Below are 19,441 nucleotides of genomic sequence, written 5' to 3'. Positions count from 1 at the left end.
TGGAGGGGACAGACCACAGTCAAACCACAGCAAGCCTGTAGCAGAGAGGTGACACCCAAACACAGCAGAACTCTTGGGATGTTCCTGGGAGGGCGATGGCTGCTTTGTAGAGCTGGAAGTTGCTGACAGGCTAGGGAAGGCGGGGGGCTGCAAGATGGTCTGGTTCAAGTTGAGTCCAGACAAGGGGGATGGAAAGAAGCTCTGGACTTTCTCTGCAGCAGGTTTGCTGTCCTTAGATACTGCATCAGGATGCTGGGGCAGATCCATAGTGCTGAGCTCATGCCTCTGACCAGTGCACTGGAAAGCAGATTTGGTATAGATACTGCATCAGGATGCTGGGGCAGATCCGTAGTGCTGAGCTGATGCCTCTGACCAGTGCACTGGAAAGCAGATTTGGTACGAGGTACCCAGTGCTGTTGGGAGGCAGGGGATTGTCAGCAGAGCCACCAGGTGCCACCCTGTGGTGTTTTCCAGAAGATGACTGCTTTCTCTCTAATTCACTTCACTGTGTCTTTGAAGCTCTAATCTTGGTGTCATTCATCTTCCCTGGAGGCTATAGGACCCCTTGACTTTTTTTTCAGGAAGCGTATTTCTGCTTGAAGGGCTTCAGCCCCTGGGTGGGACCGAATGTTAGAGAGCCACCAAGGAAAGGTTTTCTCTCCTGATGGCTTTTTCTTTTTTGGATGTTTCACTATAAGTCACTTGATCGAAGTAAAAGTCGAGGAGGCCATTCTAAGCAACTTGGACTTAGAAGGAGAGGGTTTAAGATAGCCTTTCAATTCTGCCTCTTTGACTTTACAAAAACGATCCTCTTCCTTCAATTTCTGTGAGTTTATAAAGTATTAGGAGAGATTTAATTTTCCTACTTAATAATTTAAAAATTTCAAGAAGGCCGGGTGTGGTGGCTCACGCCTGCAATCCCAGCACTTTGGGAGGCTGAGGAAGGAGGATCACGTGAGGTTGGGAATTCAAGACCAGCCCTGGCTAACATGGAGAAACCCATCTCTACTAAATATACAAAAATTAGCTGGGCATGGTGGCACAAGCCTATAATCCTAGCTATTCGAGATTACAGGAGATTCACTGGAACCCGTGAGACAGAGATTGCGGTGAGCCGAGATTGCACCACTGCACTCCAGCCTGGAGGACAGAGCAAGATTCTGTCTCAAAAACAAAAATAAAAATAAAAATTTCAAGTAGACAAAAAGCAGCGATAGTCTCCAGAAGAAGGCATTCTTATTCGATCCCACTTCCCATGGCCCATCTGTTAGGATCAGATATCAGTTCTGCACAAGCCACGAGAGGGAAAGCAGTATTTACTCTTGGCCAGTGACATAGGCTCTTGTTTCTTGAAGATAAATGGGTTGAACATCAGTATCCATTGGACGTTATTGCAGGAAGATAATCTAAAGTTCTGAAACTCTTGTGTGCATTTTAGACAGCTCTTTCTGTTGTATGTTCTTTTCTTATCATGACCTTGCCAATTGGTTCAAATTTATGCTATGTGTACATTAAGATGCGTTATTTGATGCTTTTTGACTATACAAGTTTTATCTTACACATAGCCTTAAATGTTTGGGGAATTGCTTGATTTCCTTCAAGCCTGGGTGTGTGGGTTTGTGAAATTCAAATAGTTATGATTTTGGCCAGGCGTAGTGGCTCACGCCTGTAATCCCAGCACTTTGGGAGGCCGAGGTGGGCAGATCACCTGAAGTCAGGAGTTTGAGACCAGCCTGGCTGACATGTAGTGAAACCCGATCTCTACTAAAAAATACAAAAATTAGCTGGGCGTGGTGGCACGCACCTGTAGTCTAAGCTACTTGGGAGACTACTCACGCCTGTAATCCCAGCACTTTGGGAGGTCGAGGGGGAAGGATCACCTGAGGATCATGCCACTGCACTCCAGCCTGGGCAACAGAGCAAAACTCCGTCTCTTAAAAAAACAGAAGAAACCATCCCCCTCACCCCCCACAAATAGTTACGATTTTAAGAGCCCTGCTGTGCATTTGATGGTATTTCTCTTTATTCCTTGTGGTTGGAGACACACAACTCTGTTGGTTTCTGTTCTCGCAGTAGGCTGGAGTTGGGAGCCCCGGACTGGCTAGGCATCGGGCTGCAGGCAGCTGGTTGGTTTGTGCTGTTGACTGGCTGGATGGCCCCACCCCGGACTGGCTGGGCATCGGGCTGCAGGCAGCTGGTTGGTTTGTGCTGTTGACTGGCTGGATGGCCCCACCCCGGACTGGCTGGGCATCGGGCTGCAGGCAACTGGTTGGTTTGTGTTGTTGACTGGCTGGATGGCCCCACCCCGGACTGGCTGGGCATCGGGCTGCAGGCAGCTGGTTGGTTTGTGCTGTTGACTGGCTGGATGGCCCCACCCCGGACTGGCTAGGCATCGGGCTGCAGGCAGCTGGTTGGTTTGTGTTGTTGACTGGCTGGATGGCCCCACCCCGGACTGGCTGGGCATCCGGCTGCAGGCAGCTGGTTGGTTTGTACTGTTGACTGGCTGGATGGCCCCACACACTCCAGCAGTTCTTTTGGGCCTCTTTTTCTTTTTTTCCCCTTAAAATGACGCCAGAGGCAGTGCTTTATCTGTATAACAATTAGTGCTGTTCTTCGTACACATCACAGTCCTTTCTCAGTGCTCGATGGTTTCTTTCACCTTGTCCTCCAGCCTCCCTGCAGGCTGCGGTGTCCACTGAAGCTGATTTGAAGTGAATACATGAACATGTAGCAAGTAAGCGTTGAAACAAGCCTCATGTTATTCACCCCAGAGAACCCAGTGTCCCTCTTGATTTCATCATTACGGTCACAGTGGAATGTCCTGTGTTTTCCTTTCTTCAGTCAACACTTCTAAGTGGACTGAAGCTTTGCAAAAAATGCAGCCATATTCTTCTAAACTGTGGAATTAGCTTGTGTCTTGCATGAAGGATTTTCTGGTCTCAGTTGCAGGCCAGCACCTTTCTGTTCTCCACTCCAGAACTGATACTCTGTTCTTTTGTTTTTATACAGAAGAAGGCTCAAGCTTGGAGGAAACTGGCTTCAACTGGGGAGAATATTTGGAAGAGACAGGAGCAAGTGCTGCTCCTCACACATCATTCAAACACGTATGTAAAGCAGCTTGTGTCCTCTGCTCTGTGTCTAGAAGGTGGGAAGGGGAGGAATCTACAGGGAAAAGCCAGAGAACCCAATGGAAGGAGGGCAATGGAAAGAGGGAAATTTGTGGCCAGGCACAGCAACTCACACCTGTAATCCCAGCACTTTCAGAGGCTGAGGCAGGTGGATCACTTGAGTCTAGGAGCTCAAGACCAGACTGGGCAACATGGCAAAATCCCATCTCTACAAAAATTAGCTGGGCATAGTGGCGCATGCCTGTAGTCCCAGCTACTTGGGAGGCTGAGGTGGGAGAGTTGCTTGAGCCCAGGAAGTGGAGATTGCAGTGAGCTGAGATTGCGCCACGGCACTCCGGCCTGGGTGATGGTGTGAAACCCTGTTTCAAACAAAAAGGAAAGAGGGAAATTCAGCCAAAATTTCTTAGGAAGGAGGAGGAGACCTGGAAGTTAGTTTGGTTTCCCAGGATAGCTACAGGGAAAATAGACCACAGGTAAGGTCAGTTTGAGTAAGTAAAGAGCCAGAAAACTAAACAAGTAGGTGAAATATATTCTTAGTAGGTATAATGACTATATGTTCAATTAATGTTTTGATTTTGAAAAAGCTCACAAAAGATTTCCAGCCACTCATGGGCAGATGAGTCAGATTAGAGGAACTAACCGTAAATTTCATGAAAACATTTGGATCTAACCAAACAAACCATTTTCATTAATAATCTTTATTTGAATAATGCAAATAACATGCCTAGCAGTGGGCAAGTCCCAGAAAATTTTTAAAAAAAAGTGAGTTTTTATCAGGTTTTCGCTTTGGTGTAAGATATTGGTAATATATAATATCATTAGCAGGGAAAAGACTAACTCACATGGGTTCTAAGAACTTGGGCCCTGGAAATTTAGTCTTTAATTGTTTTTTTTAAAGGAAATGGAAATGGAGATATAACTCTGAGAAACATTTTTCACTTTGTCCATACAGGACAAAGATTCATCCTGAGTTTCATAAGCAAATCGGGGCGCTTTCTTAACCTGTTCTTCCTTTTGGCGCCTTGGCTGAATGAGGAAGCCAGAACTTTGATTCCTTATTTTTATTTATGTATTTTCTATGAGCTGGGTCTCACCATGTTGCCCAGGTTGGCCTCGAACTCCTGGGCTCAAGCAATCCTCCTACCTTAGCCTCTCGAGTAGCTGGGATTACAGGCATGCACCACCATGCCCGATTGGATTCCATATTTTAATACAACATTTATTCTTTTTGGAGGTGAAGTGTCCTTTCAAAAGGAATTTAAGATTTTTATTAGATTTCTGTGACTGTGCAAAGGTAGATCATGTTCCCATTTCTCTTTATACTCATCATGCTATGTTTACTAGTTCATTCTGAATGTGACTGTAGCTATTTAGTGAAACCAAGAGCTAAATATTAAAACATAGCAAAGCTTTCAAGTGTACGATGTGGTTACTGTTCCACAAAAGCCATTTAACATTTATATCTTAAGATGCTGCGATGATTTGGCAGCTGTTTTAGGCAGTTTAGGAAAGAGACATTGATCACAACTTTTTCCCTTCCTTTCTGTACTGAGAAGTTATCAATTTCTCTCTGTAGGGAGTCACTCCCACTTTCTTTGATTCAGTCAATCCTCCCACCTCCCTTTTAATCACAATATAGTGTCCTGAGGGGCAGAGCTGGCGTCTGTCCCTCAGGATGCAGAAGTCTCCAGATCTGTGTGCCAGGTTTAAAGGAAAAGTAGCCTCAGACCCATGCAAGTGTGATTGATTATTCTGTCATCTCCTTTAAGCAACAGGCTGCTTGTAGACAGTGGATATGTCAGCTTTGGAATGTTAAGATCCACCAGGCTGGAAAGCTTTTCCTGGGGGTGGGGGCTGGTAAATATCAATAGACTATAACCCTTAATTAAAGATCAAATCCATTTTCTAGGGCTATGCTGTTCATGGAATAGCCACTATCCTGTGGTCCTTGTGAGCCCTTGAAATGTTTGTAGTCCACACTGAGACATTCAGCTGTGCTCTGAGTGTAGATACACACCAGGTTCTGGAGGCTTTATTCAAAAAGAAGAAAGTTGGTCATTCCATTAATGTTTTTTATGTTGATTACATGTTGAGATGATAATGTTTTGGACATATTGGGTTAAAATATATTGTTAGAATTAAATTAATTTTTTTTTTAACGTGGCTGGCTGTAAATGTAATGTTTAGCATTACATTTGTGGCTTCCATCGTATGTTATTTAGACAAATGTACTCCTGTTTTAGAGCCACAGGAATATTGTTTGTAAGTGCCATACGTTTTAGTGGTTTTTGTAATCTTCTGGATGCAGGTGTCTAGCATAGTAACGGGTTTTCTGTATTTCTGATTCCTTAAGGTTGAAATCAGCATTCAGAGCAATTTCCAGCCAGGAATGAAATTGGAAGTGGCCAATAAGAACAACCCGGACACATACTGGGTGGCCACGATCATTACCACGTGTGGACAGCTGCTGCTTCTGCGCTACTGCGGTTACGGGGAGGACCGCAGGGCCGACTTCTGGTGTGATGTGGTCATAGCGGACTTGCACCCCGTGGGGTGGTGCACTCAGAACAACAAGGTGTTGATGCCCCCGGACGGTGAGCCCCTGTTTCGAAGGCTTCCATTTATAAGCTGTCATCCTTTACGATGCCTGTAGTTTTGCAAGGAGCAGAGAGAACCCTGCATAGAATCCCTAATGATCTTAGTGCCAAGGTCTCCCAGTTCTTTTAGAACTGTTTCTCACAGGCTTCGTTAGCTGGAGGGAAGTCCATGCATTTTCAGATGTTGGAGCTGGTCCTGACAGTGGAGCCAACCCTGGCCTTTAGGAACTGAAAGTGCGCCTAATCCTGAAATTGCTTTTGGAGGGTAAGAAAGGAAGGCTGAAGGGACACTAGGAATTGAGGTCTTCTGTTTGGCGATTGGCCATGTTGCTTTTCTTCTGCTTCAGCAAGTCGACGTTTTGAACGGTACCTGAAGAGCGTCTTAAGCAGGCGTCTCTAATAACTTTTCATCTGTCTTGTGGGGAGGCTGTCAGGGTGTCCGGCTTTTAGAAAACCATACAGATGAGAGAAATGACATTGCTCTCAAGGGAATGGTCAAAGCCCATATAGACATAGTGAATTTAGTTGCTACAAAGCCGCTATTCTCTACTGGGGCAGTTTTACCCTAACCCCAGGGGACACCTGGCAATGTCTGGAGTCATTTTTGATCGGAGGCCCTTGGAGTTGTGCTCCTGGCATTTAGTGGGTGGAGGGCGGCAATGCTGCTAACCCCCCGCAATGCACAAGGCAGCCCGATAACCGGTGATTACCAGGCTCAGCCCGCCAGCAGTGCTGAGAGGAGAGAGCGTGCTGTGAAAGAATGGGCTGCACATGATCAATGCACTGAAGGCCTTCGTCTGATCCCATAAGTGAGAAAATTGAGGGCAGTCTAATACGTGAATCTCAACACCCCACTCTCTGTTTTATTTTGTGATAATGGCAGCAGGGATACTTGCAGGCTCTGGATGCCACCTTGCAAACATGTGTGGTGTCCTCTTCGTAGCTAGCTGCCTGTTTTCATCTTGAAGTGATGCATAAACTTGGAGAGGTGAAATCCCCAGGTTCATTCCGTCCGTGGTATTAGCAGTTGCGTTACTTAGCCTTTCACAGTATTGGAGCTTTATCTCTTTTTTTTTTAGGTTATGACATACTGCTTTTCTGATTATTGGGAATGGCCTGTGGTTTTTAACTACCCTTTGTTATGTGTGATTGATGGCCTGCTAAGAAGGGGGTCATAAAAGTGGCTGGAGCTAAGAGTTGCATTTGTGTGACGTTTGTCAGGATCGACCCGTTGCCATGGGCTTAGCTGACATTTTGACCCTTTGTTGTCTCGGAAGAAAGAGAAAAAGTGTCTTCCTTCTGTCTTTCCTGCTTTGGATCTTTGCACCTGCTCGTTCCTATGCCGAGAACCTCCTTCCTTTCTGTGTCCTCCTCCTCCTGCAGCTGTCAGCGTAGCTCCTCTTCCTCCTGCACCGAGGTTGACTGGCCAGGTCACACCCTGTCTGCACCACGTGGCTGCCTGGCCCTTCAGTGTTCATCACGGTTGCAGTCGTGCTTTCTTGTTTTTTTCTTTTTAAGATCTAATTCTCATGCCATAATATTCACTACTTTAAAGTGTACAGTTCAGTGATTTTTTTAGTATATTCATGAGGCTGTGCAACCATTATCACTAATTCCAGAACATTCTTTTTATCACCTCCAAAGTCACTCCCCCAGCAAACCCCTGGCAATCACTAATGTACTTTCTGTAGATTTTCCTGTTCTGGGCATTTTACATGTGTGGAATCCTGGGCTGTGTGGCCTTTTGTGTTTGGCTTATCCCACAAGCATAGTGTCCTCAGGGCTCATCCCCACGGTAGCTTGCATCAGAATTTCCTTCCCTTTTTTTTTTTTTTTTTTTTAAGACTAGTCAAGTGCAGTAGTGAGAAGCGGGGAAAGAGTAGAAAAGGAGTTCGATCTGTAACTGACTGTGAACAATCAATTGAGGTAACTCACTACCTTCGGACCAGCCAGAATTTCCTTCCTTTTTAAGGCAGAATCATATTCTCTGGCACGGATCAATCACATTTTGTTCTCCATTTATCAGTGGGTGGGCATTTAGATGCAGCTGTACTTTCACTTGGGTGGTTTTTTGAACAGAGTGCACTTTGTCTCCCCGGAGAGTAAGCTGCATGGCGTGAGCCCACTCACCTGTGTCCACCAGCTCTGGCACGCGCTGCCTGTGTTTGAGGAATTCGCAGTAAAGCTTCATCGAGTAATTGAGTGATCTAGTAAAGAAGGTGAAAGTGCGGCTCACATGGTAGTCTGAAATAGCAAGGAAAAGAACGGTTGCTGTTACCAAGGCAGGAAGCGTGTGTGCCCTACTTCACCTTCCTTCCTTGTGCTGTCAGTAGTGCCGTGTGTACCTTCTCTCTGGAACTGCAAGCCTGGATTTCCAGCCTCTCTATTCAGGTGCGTGCTGGAGAACAGCTGTTATTAAGTCAGGTTTTATCTTTAGTTCCCACTCCAGCTCTGAATAAGCAAATTGTAGGGTCAGGAGGCACACCTCGGGAGGCACAGTGCATGCTCATGCTTTTGGTAATGTCTGATTCACTCAGCCCGAGACCCAGCCTAAATGAGTCCTGAGTGACATTGTTAGAACTGCCTTTGAATTAAAACCACCACTGAGGTGAGAGGCTACGGGGTAATGTTTGATTAATTTACCTATGATTTCTGATCTGTTGTGAAATAAATCAGCCTTGACGGATAAATTATACTGATGGAATATTGGGGAAATATCAGGTCTAGTTAGAGATTTAGAGACTTTCCTCCTACCCCCAACTCTGCACGCAGGTGCCACACGTTTATGCCCCTGTATACTCGGGAGGTGCGTTTATGCTGGAGGGCCATGTACGCGCTTGGGTGCGCCAGGAGACGGGTACACAGAGGGGGCACATAGAGGGGGTGGGAGCCTCAGGCCCTGTCGTCGCTGAGGGTTTTACCATCACATTCATGACTCACGACTCAAGTTTGACACTTGAGTCTTGAAAGGCCCTTGGAAAGCATGTAAGATGGTTTCATTTTGTAATAGCTTCTCTAGTGAATAGTTTTAGAGACAAGTTCTGGGGTCTTGAATCTTAAGACTCTAAGAGCTAATGGATTCCCTTGGTAAAAATCCATGCTGTTGCTTGAGAAAGAGTGTAGAGTTTATTAATCAATTCTTCCTTCTCCCTCAGAAGACAAATGTGGCAGCAGTCAGACTCTGGGAAACACCATCAAATTTGTATCCTACTGACTTTGTGCTATTAGGCAAGACACAGCCACACTTAAAATGACAAGTTTGAAAAGAAAAATGAGAAAACCTTGGAAAAAGTGAAACCATGAATGTGATGGAAATATTTAAAGTCTTCTCAATTGGTAACAACGTATGCTAATTTGAGGAATTCTTCACTGATATTTTTTAAAGGACTCAAAAAAATTTAGTAGGTGATCAATATGACTTGGAAATCTTTAGTATGGAGAGCAAAGTCAGGAAATAGCAGGATCATGGGGCAAGAGGTTTTATTGATTGCTGTAGGACAGAATAATTATTGCTTTGTAGCCACAGGCGGCAGTTGTTCCAGAGGGAATAGTAGAATCTATTTTTTGAACAAGGATTCTTGTTCGTGTGGTTTTTTTTCCTGTGTTAGAGAGCTGATACTATTTAAATTTTGTAACGGTACCTGGTCGATCTTTACTGTGGTTAAACTTGAAAGGCACTGCAGTATATGAACAGGAGTTATAGCAGTCTGTGATGCATAATGTTTCTGTTTGGGAGGCTTCTTGGTGAGAGGGAGATTTTTTTTACCAATTCCAGGAGTCAGAGTGGTATAAAGGGAGGGGCCTGTGGTTGCAGCCCAAGATCTGAGTTCTTACCTTGCCTTTGCCATTAACTTAGCTCCATGGGCGAGTCCCCTTCTTGGGGTTCTCATCTTTGGATGATGGGTATGTTAGTCTGTTCTCACACTGCTAATAAAGACATACCGGAGACTGGTAATTTATAAAGAAAAAGAGGTTTAATGGGTCTCCCTCGTGACATGTGAGGATTATGGGAGCTACAAATCAAGATGAGATTTGGGTGGGGACCCAGCCAGACCATATGAAGGGAGTTGTGGTATAGAATCTCTAAAGAGCTTTCCAGTCTGAAATGTCTTGGTTTGTGATCCCTGTGAAGGGAGACAGGAAGGAGGGTGTGAGTGCTAGTGTTCCTGTTTAATGCACAAGGAGTGGAGTTTCTTTTAGAGTGAAGATCTGTGAACATCTAGCCCAGGAGTCTGTCCTAAGCACAGACATCAAGTTTCTGAATTACTGTTGGAGGTGAGGACAGTTTAACAGATTGGGAGACACTGTCATTAGGTCGGGAAGTTACGGTAAGTACCTGGGTAGAATTTTCCCCCATGAAGAACTGTAGAACCCGGTTCCCCATTGGAATCAGAGAACTGAGAGTTTTTAGTCCTCAACTGAGTAATCCGTGGAAGCTGAGTCAAGTCAGTTGGTTGTGGATAGCAGCCCGGGAGTGTTTGGGAATTCTGCCCTTGTTTCATGGGAGAAGGGAGAGAATGCCTTTGCTTGTCAGGCTGAGGTTGCAGAGTTCCAGATCTTCAAGGACACTTTGGGATTGTCCAGAGTAGTCTTCTAGCACCTGAAGTCACTGCACTGAAAGAGATCGGTTTTATTATTTTAGGTAATAGCATTACAGAGCACATAGGACTCTTTGCAGTCCCATGTTTTCCTGCGTTGCCATTTTAAATTAATGTAAGCTGTGAATTAATGCAAGCCATCATTATTCTGTTAAATGGTCCAAGGAAGGAGAAACAGCATGGCGGCAGCTCCAGGAGATGTCATCACCAGGGGATTCAGATCAGCAGGCAGAGAGCTCCGTTAATAAGGACGCGTTTAGAGACCGGGGCCCAGTGGCCAATTGGCCGTTCAGAGAGCAGCGTGCCTGCTTGTGAGCTAATCGGGGCTAATCTTTCATATTAAAAGTATTAAGGAACATGCTACATTAAAGCGTCACTCAGTGCTGCGGAGGATTATAGCTCTTATTAGTGGAGCAAACTGTAAAACGTTTTGGTTTAGTAAATCAATAAGGCTTGATTTATTCATAAGCACACGCAATGCTCGCAAAGGGCAGCTGCCACATAATTATTGTTTATGGTGAGAATGTACGGAAATCATTTAATCCACTGACGACTTCATTGTTATTTATTGAAAAGCGGCGACGTTACCTTTTAATGTCTGGGGATGGGGAGCTTTGGAGATTTAGCTGGTGCCTGCGGAGCACCCAAAAGGATGCTTGAGGAAGATTGCAGGTAAGTACGTGTGACGATGCGGCTCCAAATAACACCCCTTGGCTTGTAAATGGAGACGTATTTATGAGCGCTTTCTACTGTTGCAATAAAAGTATTGGAATTATATAGTGCCTTAGGAGACCTGCTGCTAATTTTTATTTCCCCCATTATTAAAATTTCTGTCATTTGAGTTGAGTACTCTGCAGTCTTGCCAGAATGACTCGATTTACCATTCAACGTTAAATCAAAATTAGTGGAGTTAGTTAATATACAACTCATTTGCATAAAGGAATGTTTATTCATGAAGTGTGAGGAGAAAGTGTGAAGATGGCCTTATGTTTATGTGGGCAGCTCCTGCCAAGTTTGAAAGCCTGGTTTTAGGACTGTTTTTGGGAATTGCTGTTTTTACTGTAGTTGATTGGAGAGGAAAAGATGCTGGCAGGTGGCACATGGGACGGGAAAGGGACCGTACAAGAGGACTTATCTGGCTGTGACCACAGCTCAACTGTGGACTCCGAGAAGTGAATTAGGTGGTGTGTTTATGAGACTGTCCGTTTTTAAAATTTATATTTTATAATGTAAATGACATTTCAGTAATATGAAGGGAACATAAACAATCACATTATTTTCTTTGGTTATCTGACATTGTAACTGGAGTTCTGTTTGTTTATCAATAAGAAAATTTAGTATATGTGCTTAAAAGTCAAGGAGCAAAATGAATCCTAACTGAGCACCCGGGGTTGAGGGAAGCAGAGAGAGACTCATTAAATATTAGATAACTTGGTATAAAGAGAGCAAAACACATTGGTATAAGAAAGGGTAAGATTATTTGACAAGTATGTCTGTAAATAACCCAAAAGCCATAGTTAGATATTTTATTTAAAAATGTTTGAATATTTAAAAAACATTAAATAAATATTTTAAAAAGCCAGCTAATATTGTATTGTCAAAAAGCCATTTTTGATGATGGTGTTTGAAAGAGTCACTTGGGAAACAAAGTAACCTGTGCTCTAGAACTGAGTGGACCTGTTAAAACAATTCAGATGGTTTTGAATTCTATCTGATCGGGTGGAGAGCCTTTGTACACATTCATGGTGGTGTAGACCAGAATGGACTTGGCTTGTAGATGTGTGTGAGAGAGATTTTATATATGTGTGTTTGTAACTTTTGGTGTAAATGATATTTAATTTTAGTATCTCATTTACACATCACATCATAAAAGAGTCCTCATATAAATCAAAACCCTTCATATATAGGTAGTGGTGGATAACTCTTTGTTTATGAGTAAAAAAATGAATAGTTTTTTTCCCCCAGAAATCCCTTTTGGGTGTTTGCATTTGTTTTTCGCTACTCACAATATGCCACACACTCTCTTTTTTATTTTTATTTCCTTTGAGACAGGGTCTCACTCTGTAACCAGTCTGGAGTGCAGTGGCATCATTTTGGCTCATTGCAACTTCCACCTCCTGCACTCAAGCTATCCTTCTGCCTCAGCCTCCAGAGTAGCTGGAACTACAGGCACGCACCACCATGGCTGGCTAATTTTGTATGTTTTGCAGAGATGGGGGGTCTCCCCGTGTTGCCCAGACTGGTCTTGAACTCCTGAACTCAAACGAGCTGCCTACGTTGGCCTCCCAGCCACCGTACCTGGCCCCACACACTCTCTTTACGGTTATCTTGAACAATAAATGAATAGATCATGAATTTTATTCTGTTTGTGTCATAGATCTCCAATTAGAAAATATTTTCGTATGTTCCTCCTGTGGTACCAGGTAATGACATTAAATCCTGTCAATCCTCAGAGTATCCTTGTGAAGCGGATGGTATTTTTCTTATTTTATAGTTGAAGAAAGTGTGTATGTTCTCAGATCAGGCAGTTTGAAGTAGATTTTAAGCTAAGAGGATTCTGGCCAGTTCTGAAATCTATGCTTTCAAAATAGCAAGGGGTCTATAAATATTTGTTTATTGATTAGATCGTATCAATAAGACTTCAGATGAGAATGGTCAGACTGAAAATATCACTGAGAAAAGTTGTAGAGTTGGCTGCTTGGTAATTTTTAAGAGTAGGGTAGAAAGCTGCTGTCCAGAATATTGTCCAATTTGTCTTTTTGGCGGCAAATAAATGGAAGAGATGTGGTCTGGAAGTTCTTTGCCGAATGGTAACCATGAGATTATGTAAAGTTATGTAAATTGCATCAGATGCTATTTGGGTTTTTCTGCGCTACATGAAAACTGTAAGCATGAAGCAGTGACTAGAAGGTTTTCCTTTTGAGTGCTAGTCATAAATGAATTTATTTTCTCCTGCTTCTCAACCCAGCAACATATGTAATTTAAGTCAAGCATGTGTTTGATTCTGAGTGGAATTCAAGGGGGAGTTGGTGCTCTGTGTTTCCATGGCCTTGTGTCTCATTTTTGCCTCTGTGTTAACTCCTTCACTTCTGTAATTGTCAGAGCCTCAGTCTCATCTGGCCCCTCCTCGCTTGACACCCCACCTCCCCTTGTAGGGATCCTGGCCCTGGCCTGCTCCAGAAGCAGCTAAGATGGTGATGACCTCGGGTGCCTGGAGGGCTCAGCTCCCATCCGGCCCTGTTCCTGCTCCGGGTGGACCCTTGAATGTCCTGAATGATCCTCGGGCATCACTTGCAAGGGAAGCCCCAGGGTACCTTTGCACAGACAAGACCCCCTGGACTTGCCTGTAGGACGTCTGGCTGCTCCAGACCTGACCCTGCCTCGTTGACCTTCTTTTATCCCCCCTCCAGCTCCATCTGTTTACTCTTCCTCGTGCCGCTGATTGTCCTCTAGTTTGTTGGACAGGGGAGCTTGTCCCACTCTGCTCTCTGCTCTGGCCTCCTGTATAAGCCTCTGACTCCCCTGCTGCCTCTTACTAAGTGTCCTATTGTGGCTCCATGTTCCAGGGCATATGTCCATTCCAGGGCCATGCAGGTGTTCTAGAGCCATGCCTCCATTCCAGGGCCATGCAGGTGTTCTAGAGCCACGCCTCCATTCCAGGCTCATGCAGGTGTTCTAGAGCCACGCCTCCATTCCAGGCCCATGCAGGTGTTCTAGAGCCACGCCTCCATTCCAGGGCCATGCAGGTGTTCTAGAGCCATGCCTCCATTCGAGGCCCATGCAGGTGTTCTAAAGCCACGCCTCCATTCCCGGCTTATGCAGGTGTTCTAGAGCCACGCCTCCACTCCAGGCCCATGCAGGTGTTCTAGAGCCACGCCTCCATTCCAGGGCCATGCCAGGTTCTATTGAGTTTCACTCTAGGGCTGTGCCAACTTTCCAGAGCCATGCCAGTTGTCTTGTCTCCAGCTTGAGTCCTTCAGTTCTTCCAGTCATTAGGGAGAGTCTGCCTTTTTGAGCCCGGCTCTCAGGGAATGGTTGGTTTGTGCATAGCTTGTCTCCTGAGTCTAGAATCATGTTAAAGCTTGGTCAATATGACCTTCAGTTCAAAGTCTTGGGAACTTAGATGGCGTGATTCAGAGGTGAATTTGGAATTGTATTGGTCAGGGTTTTCCAGAGAAGTAAACCTGATAGGATCGGTACATACGTAGCAAGAGATTTTGTGTTTAGGAATATGTGATTGTGGATGATGGGTGAGCCCAAAATCTGATGGGGAAGATCTATAGGCTGGGCACTTAGGAAACATCTGTAGTTTGAGTCTGAAAGCCATCTCCTATAGAAGCAGGGGGAGCTAATGTTGCAAATGAAGTCTGAAGGCCGCCTGCTGGAGAATCCCCTCTGGCTTGGGGGAGGTCAGCCTTTCGATCTTTTCAGGCCTTCGACTGATTAGATGAGGCCCACCCACACGCGGGAGGACAATTTGCCCCTCAGGGTATACTAGTATAAATGTTACTCTCATCCAACAACACCTTCACAGAAACACCCAGAGTAACGTGTGACCAGATGTCTGGGCACCGTGGCCCAGCCAAGTTGATGCATAAAATTAACCCTCCCAGGCATGCCTTCAGAGCTGGATCAGAATCACCCCCTTGCTGTGCCCTGGCGTCATCTTAATGCCTTCTGGAGAGGCAGGACATTTTGTGTACACTTGCAATCACTGTGCTAGTTTTTGCTTTAACAGGCAATGTTCAGTTGATATTTCTGAATATAGATGCCCTTAACGGAAAGTGCTGGTAGGAATCCGAGAGATTGTGAAGTAAATGCATGGATTATCTTTACTTCTGTGAAAGTATAAATGTCAGGGTCACAGGTCCGAGATTCTCTTGAAAACCAGTACGAAGTGGGTAGGAAGAAGAGGCAGAGACATTTCACCTACGTTATAGGCTCACTGCCTGCTGCTCAGTAGGGCCACCGTGATTTGTTTGAGTTCAGTGTCAATTTCCATAACTTCTTCTCGCTCTACAGGTGCCCACTGGGATTAGTTACAAGGGATTTTGCTAATGAGGATGTACTTCTGGATACAGGGTTCTGTGGCATGCATTTAAAAAGGCAGTAGCTGGCTGCGTGTGGTGACTCATGCCTGTAATATAATGCCAGCACTTTGGGAGGCTGAGGAGGGAGGATCACTTGAAGCCAGGAGTTTAAGACCAGCCTGGCCAAAATGGCTGTCTCTATTCAAAAATACAAAAATTAGCCAGGCATGGTGGCACATGCCTATAGTCCCTACTCGGGAGGCTGAGGCAAGAGAAGTGCTTGAACCCTGGAGGCAGAGGTTGCAGTGAGCCAAGATCACCCCACTGCACTCCAACCTGGGTGATGGAGTGAGACTCTCTGTCTCCGAAAAAAGAAAAGAAAAGAAAAGGCAGTAGCTAATGTGCCTTCATCATGGGTCGCCTTGAACTCCTTTGAGGGCCTGCAGCTTAATCATTATGTGGCCTGTCCTCAACCCTGAGAAAAAACAAACACGTGAGCAGCCTTTGAGGTTAGCATTACACTTACAGTAGGGCAAGAGGGGCCTCCAGCCTGGGGTGTGCCTTTTAGAGAACACAGAGGATCACACGCACAGACAACTGCGTGTCTTTAGGAGCACGGAGCTGCCTCTCCCTCAGGTCCTGTGTCCAGGACTGGTCTCCAGCACCCCGTACCTACACATCAGGCTCAAACGGAAAGATTCTCCACATCTCTCATGCCCTTGGGAAAAAACAGCTGTGTCTGAATGCTGGGTTGTTTTTTTTTATTTTTTTTATTTTGTGGGTTGTGGTGTTGCCACTGTCAGAGTAAAAGATAAATTAACGATCAAATTACTTCTTTCAGAAAGCACAAGTATAATAAATTTTTTACATGGTGAAGAATCACTTTGCAATAATGCTGAGCAGTTTCTATTCTAGAGGAAATTAGTACGGAATTTCCAACAGTTGTATACATTGACTGGGGAATATTTTTAAATATTAAACAATATTAACTTTGTTTTAGAAAATGAAAACAAAATATTTTACCATACAAATTCACACTGCTGTCACACATGGTTATCTGGAGCCCTAGATGTGCCATGGATGAAGCCGATGTTGATTTTTTTGCATTGGTAGCTGAGTGAACGTTGAATGCTAGAACTGTGGGTAGTTTCATTTACTTATAAACCCGCTCAATGAGATTAAATGCTGACAAAGTACATAAAATATTTAATTTTGTTTTAATATTTTAAATTAAAATGTTTGATATTCACTAATTTTAATTTACATTTTGCCTATTAATTTTAGTAGCTACTTTAGAATCTTAGAGTAGTTGGACATTTGGAATCATAGAATATTTAGAAGGAAAATAGCATTATTGAAAATAAAATGATTAAAAAATTTGAATTTGGCATTTTCTTCAATTTACGTATTTTGATGAAAAGAATTAAGATGAAGTAGACTGAGAATAATGATATTTTATCTTTTCCTCTGTTAGGTGATTTCTGTGACTAGAACATTTATGTGAAAATCTAAATTTTTAACTAAATAATTTTGCTGAAAGGAAGGCCAAATAGATAAAGATGTAATCATTCATGGCTTATGTAAGTCTTGATTTGATTACTCATGTAAACATTGCTGGCCCATCCACAGAACACCCAGACTCGTGATGTAATAATTGAATTTAGTCATCCCTGGCATTTTGCCAACTTCTGTCGTCTATGAACTACTGCTTTTCCAGACTTTTTGATTGACATTATGAAGATATATTTGTCAGTGTAGGAGGACAGAGCATACTTTACTTAAAAGCCTGTTTGCTTGATTAATAACTTGTAAATCTTAAACACATGCTACGTGAGCTACATTTGTATTCGCACCTGGTATGTCTGGGCCTATTCTAGGGTTCAAATAGAGCCCCTGTGAACTAGGAGTCTTTCTAAGGGTGACTCGGGCACATGTGGATTTAGGGAGCCAGTTTCTACATCCACCAGTTCTGTCTCTTCCGTGAGACTGATCTGCCTGAGAACAGACCAGGCTGTCGTTTCCCACCTGTCCTGGCCTCTCTCCCACTCTTCCCGCTCCCACGTTGGTTGAGAAGAATGTCACCATCTGAGGTATCGAGCTTTCATACCCACTGTGCCAGCCATGACATCCAGACACACCAGTTTATCTTTTTATGTTTAATCATGACACTGCCATGTTACTTATGTTGTTTTGATCAAGACTAATGACAATTTTAATAATGTAAGCCCAAAGAAAATTTTTCTTTTATGGTCAATGAAATTTTTTAAGATGTTTAATTATACACTGCTTATTTTTTGTTATTGTTGCAGAAAAATTGGATGAGATAATATGAGACTGTTGGGATAAGAGTCTGGGGGATATAGGCTGATTCTATAACTTCAGGGAAGAAAAAGAACTCTATACAGGCTGTTAAAGTTGTACTTATTCATATATATTTTTATTTGTTTATTCATTCATTCAGTCATTTATTTTTTGTAGAGGGAGTCCTGCTCTGTCACCCAGGCTGGAGTGCAGTGGCACAATCTCAGCTCACTGCAACCTCCACCTCCCAGGCTCAAGCAATTCTCCTGCCTCAGCCTCCCAAATAGCTGAGATTACAAGCACACATCACCATACCTGGCTAATTTTTTGTATTTTTAGTAGAGATGGGGTTTCGCTCTGTTGCACTGGTTGGTCTTGAACTCCTGACCTCATGTGATCCACCTGCCTTGGCCTCGCAAAGTGCTGTGATTATAGGCATAAGCCACTGCATCCAGCCTATTACGTATGTTTTTAAATAGGATGGAAGGTATCAGATCATTTACTGAATATATTTATGGGAGTAATATAAGAGTTTTATTCCAAATGTCATAGTTGCAGTACACAGGAAATTGCATCCTTTGTGACTATTGAAATAAATGAAACATTTCTCAATGCCAAATTGAAAATGCATGATGGGAGGATGTGAGTTTTTCAGAATTCTTGTATGGGGGTGTATATGAACCATAAAGTTTGAGGACCAGTTTTCACAGATGGTACTCAACCACAGCCCTTAGCATTCACCCATTAAGACTTTTTTTCCTTATGATTTAGATGCTTAGACGTTCTCAGGACTTTGGAAAGATTTATCATAATTGAGCATTTGCTGAGTTTCTATTTCCGTCATTGGATTCCTTTGGTAATATATTTGCAAGTCTTTCTCTGAGTTCTTTGCTAATAGGAAGACGAGAACTGACAGGAAGATCTTGGGTTGATGGGTAAAAATGGCTGCCGGCTGCTGTTTTGGTCCACTGTATCACCATATTACTGTCGCCATAGAAATGGAAACATTTAATATCAATCGGTGCGTACTGAGGTTCTACTCTGTGCCTGGTGTGTTTTGGGTGGGGGAATATACGCTATGGTTGTTATTAAGAATTTTATATTGAAGCACATTGGTAATACAGTCAACTTTTGGCTGATGGTGTGCACTCAGCGATGAACTCAATTTTGGCAATGGGTGTTTTCCGTGGTGGCCCCCAGTGTACTTATTTATTTGTTGGCCATTTCTGCCTTACTCTTGAGTCTCTCACTCTGGCTTACCAAGAGGCGTTGGGAGCTGATTTGAAACTCTGATCTCTGGAAGTATGGGGAGTATGGCTCTTCTAGTCTAGGTGGGAACTTCTCTGAGATAGCATTTCTTTTCTTTTGTTTTTTAAAATGTGTCTGTCTAAGCCTGAGCAACATATCAAGATACCATCTCTCATAAAAAAAAATTAACCAGGTGTGGTGGTGCATGCCTGTAGTCCCAGCTACTCGGGAGGCTGAAGCAAGAGGATTGGTTGAGCCCAGGAGGTCGAGGCTACAGTGAGCTGTGATTGAGCCACTGCATTCCAGCCTGGGTGACAGAGTGAGATGCTGTCTCAACATGTCTTTATCCTCAACATTTTCAACTGCTGTAGAAACTTACAAGAGCCACGTGCAGACCTGACATTGGGACTTGGAGCACTCCTGGGGGAATCTGCCTGTGGATGAATAGAAAGATCCCTGCTCTCTGCTGGTACTGAAATAAAACACTGGCATCTCTGGAACTCAGTTCCATATAGTAAGTGGCTCCTCCAGCCAGCATA

At 43.9% G+C, this 19,441-nt stretch overlaps 1 protein-coding gene across 6 annotated transcripts in view; it reads left to right on the top strand.

Annotated features, from left to right (window-relative positions):
* SFMBT2 (Scm like with four mbt domains 2) overlaps positions 1–19,441 on the top strand; it is a 288,295-nt gene that overhangs the window by 84,646 nt on the left and 184,208 nt on the right. For 5 of the 6 annotated variants that reach the window (XM_021670606.2, XM_064369044.1, XM_064369046.1 and 2 more), the window contains 2 exons: positions 3,010–3,104; positions 5,482–5,722. In XM_021670606.2, the coding sequence (XP_021526281.2) occupies positions 3,010–3,104; positions 5,482–5,722 (336 nt within the window). The remainder of the gene's footprint in view (positions 1–3,009; positions 3,105–5,481; positions 5,723–19,441) is intronic. The other variant, XM_064369048.1, reaches the window with a different exon arrangement.

The sequence above is a fragment of the Aotus nancymaae genome, unplaced genomic scaffold (assembly GCF_030222135.1).
Source record: "Aotus nancymaae isolate 86718 unplaced genomic scaffold, 86718_ANA_hifiasm-v0.15.2.pri h1tg000083l, whole genome shotgun sequence".
Lineage (NCBI taxonomy): Eukaryota > Metazoa > Chordata > Mammalia > Primates > Aotidae > Aotus > Aotus nancymaae.
This window is presented reverse-complemented; position numbering and strand designations above follow the sequence as displayed.